Source organism: Nicotiana tomentosiformis, chromosome 12 (genome assembly GCF_000390325.3).
Source record: "Nicotiana tomentosiformis chromosome 12, ASM39032v3, whole genome shotgun sequence".
NCBI lineage: Eukaryota > Viridiplantae > Streptophyta > Magnoliopsida > Solanales > Solanaceae > Nicotiana > Nicotiana tomentosiformis.
This window is the reverse complement of record NC_090823.1, coordinates 79,433,263-79,435,813: the sequence shown is the minus strand read 5'-3', so window position 1 is coordinate 79,435,813 and position 2,551 is coordinate 79,433,263. Positions and strand designations below refer to the sequence as shown.

Genomic DNA, 2,551 nt, shown 5'->3' with positions numbered 1-2,551 from the left:
GTGCAGATTTTGGAGTTGGTCCCAGCGGCGCACCATAGACTTGCTCGGATTTCAGCTATCAGAGGAGACTTGAGGTATAACTGCACGGCGTTCGCAGTTCTGAAGTCCCCGTCTACTTTACTTTAGCTGTGTGTTTGTTTTCAGACAGCTTTATTTTATTCAGACCTTTATTTGTATTATTCTAGAAGCTCGTGCACTTGTGACACCAATTCTGGGATAGTATTTAGATACCGTTATTTTTATGGATTATTCACTACATTTCACACTTTACTTCTGTATTTGTTTCTTTGTTATTAATAAATTTAAAAATTATTTTAAAATGGATAATATTATTCTAACGTTGGCTTGCCTAGCAAGTAAAATGTTAGGCGCCATCACGGTCCGAAGGTGGAAATTTTGGGTCGTGACATTAGCGAAGTACACAGGCTAATTGGCCTTCGCGGTTGCGAGGTCCTCATCGCGTTCGCAAAGGCATCACCCCAGCCAAGCCTCCACATTCTCATTAAGTAGGTCGCATTCACGATGTAGACCCCATCTGCCATCCTCAGACATCCCCAAGCCTACGCGTTCACGTGAGGTCTATCTCATTCACAAAGGACAGTCCCCCAAGCCTTCGCGTTCACATAGAGAAACATGTCCTAGTCCCAAGTTTCCACTTCGCGATCGCGGTAGTGGCTCCGCGATCACGAAGCAGCTAAAACCAGCTAACTCTACAAAGCCAAAAATAGTCTGAAATCAACTCGAAACTCACCCGAGTCTCGGGGCTCCAATCCGAATATTCACACAAGTGTAATAACATCAAACAAACTCGCTCTCTCGCTCAAACCATCAAAATAATATCAAATATCAACAATCGATCATTAAAACTCAAGAATTTCAAAGTTAAAACTCATTTTTCAACTTTCCACATAATGCGCTGAAACGCCTTCGGGTCTCCCAGGACTCCAACCAAATAAGCGTACAAGTACAAAAATATCATACAAACCTACCCTGATCGTCAAATACGGACCTAAGGTCGTTTACCAAGAACGTTGACTGTGGTCAATTCTAGTTATTTTTAAAGCCAAAAATTATATTTTCTTCAAAATTTCACATAAAAACTTTTTAAAAAATGACACAGACCATGCACGCAAGTCATATAACATCAAATGAAGCGATGGGAGGTCTTTGAACACATAAATAAAGGCTAGTACTCAAAATCACCTACCAGGTCATCACATTCTCCACCTCTAAAAGAAATGTTTGTCCTCGAACGGACATAGAAATGTACCTGGACTGGTAAAAAGGTGTGGGTATCTACTCTACATATCTGATTCGAACTCCCATGTAGCCTCCTCAATCGACTGACCTCTCCATTGCACTGTCACAGAAGGAAAACTCTTGGATCTCAACTTTCGAACCTGCTGGTCTAGAATAGCCACTAGCTCTTCCTCATAGGTCAAATTCTCATCAAGTTGCACCGTGCTGAAGTCCAAAACATGTGATTTATTCTCATAGTATTTTCGAAGAATAGAAACGTGGAATAACAGGTGTACCCCTGCTAGTCTAGGAGGTAATTCAAGCCTATAAGCAACCTTCCCAACTCTCCTCAAGATCTCAAATGGGCCAATAAACCTCAGGCTCAACTTGCCTTTCTTCCCAAACCGCATCATGCCCTTCATAAGCGACACTTGGAGAAGAACCTTCTCATCTTTCATGTACGACACATCTCGAGCCTTCCGGTCTACGTAACTTTTTTGCCTGGACTGAGCTGTACGAAGCCACTTCTGAATCACCGTAACCTTTTCCAAAGCATCACAGACCAAATCAGTGCCTAATAATCTAGCCTAAACGGGCTCAAACCAACCGATCGGTGAACAACATCGCCTCCTATATAAGGCCCCGTACGGAGCCTTCTGGATGTTAGGCGAACTCTGCTAGAGGTAAAAACCGATCCCACTGACCCCCAAAATCCATATAGCATGCCCACAACATGTCCTCCAAAATCTGAATAGTGCGCTCGGACTGTCCGTCCGTCTAAGGATGAAATGCGATACTCAGCTCGACCCGCATGACCAACTCACCACTGTCCAACTCTCTCAAAATATGATGTGAACTGCGTGCCCCAGTCAAAAATGATGGAAGTGGGCACACCGTGCAGGCAGATAATCTCCCGGATGTAAATCTGAGTCAACTGCTCTGAAGAATTGAAAGTCATCATCGGAATAAAGTGTGCGGACTTATTCAACCGGTCCAAAATAACCCAAACATCATCATACTTACTCAAGGTCCATCGTAAGCCTACCACATAATCCATAGTGATGCGCTCCCAATTTCACTCCGATATCTCCAATCTTTGAGTCAACCCACTCAGTTTCTGATGCTCATACTTCACCTACTGATAATTCAAACACCGAGAGACATGACTGACAATATCTTTCTTCATTTTCCACCACTAATAGTGTTGTTCCAAGTCACGGTACATCTTTGTGACATCTGGGTGAATGGAATAGCGCAAACAGTGAGCCTCTTCGAGTGTCAGCTCTCTTAACCCATCAACATTTGGAACAAA

General features: G+C 43.1%; 1 protein-coding gene across 1 annotated transcript; it reads right to left on the bottom strand.

Moving 5' to 3' along the window:
* Positions 1 to 1,301: 1,301 nt before the first annotated feature.
* Positions 1,302 to 1,697, bottom strand: LOC138902927 (uncharacterized). The gene has a single exon (XM_070190830.1). It carries the CDS (start codon positions 1,695 to 1,697, stop codon positions 1,302 to 1,304), a length of 396 nt encoding a protein of 131 aa, XP_070046931.1.
* Between the last annotated feature and the right edge of the window lie 854 nt (positions 1,698 to 2,551).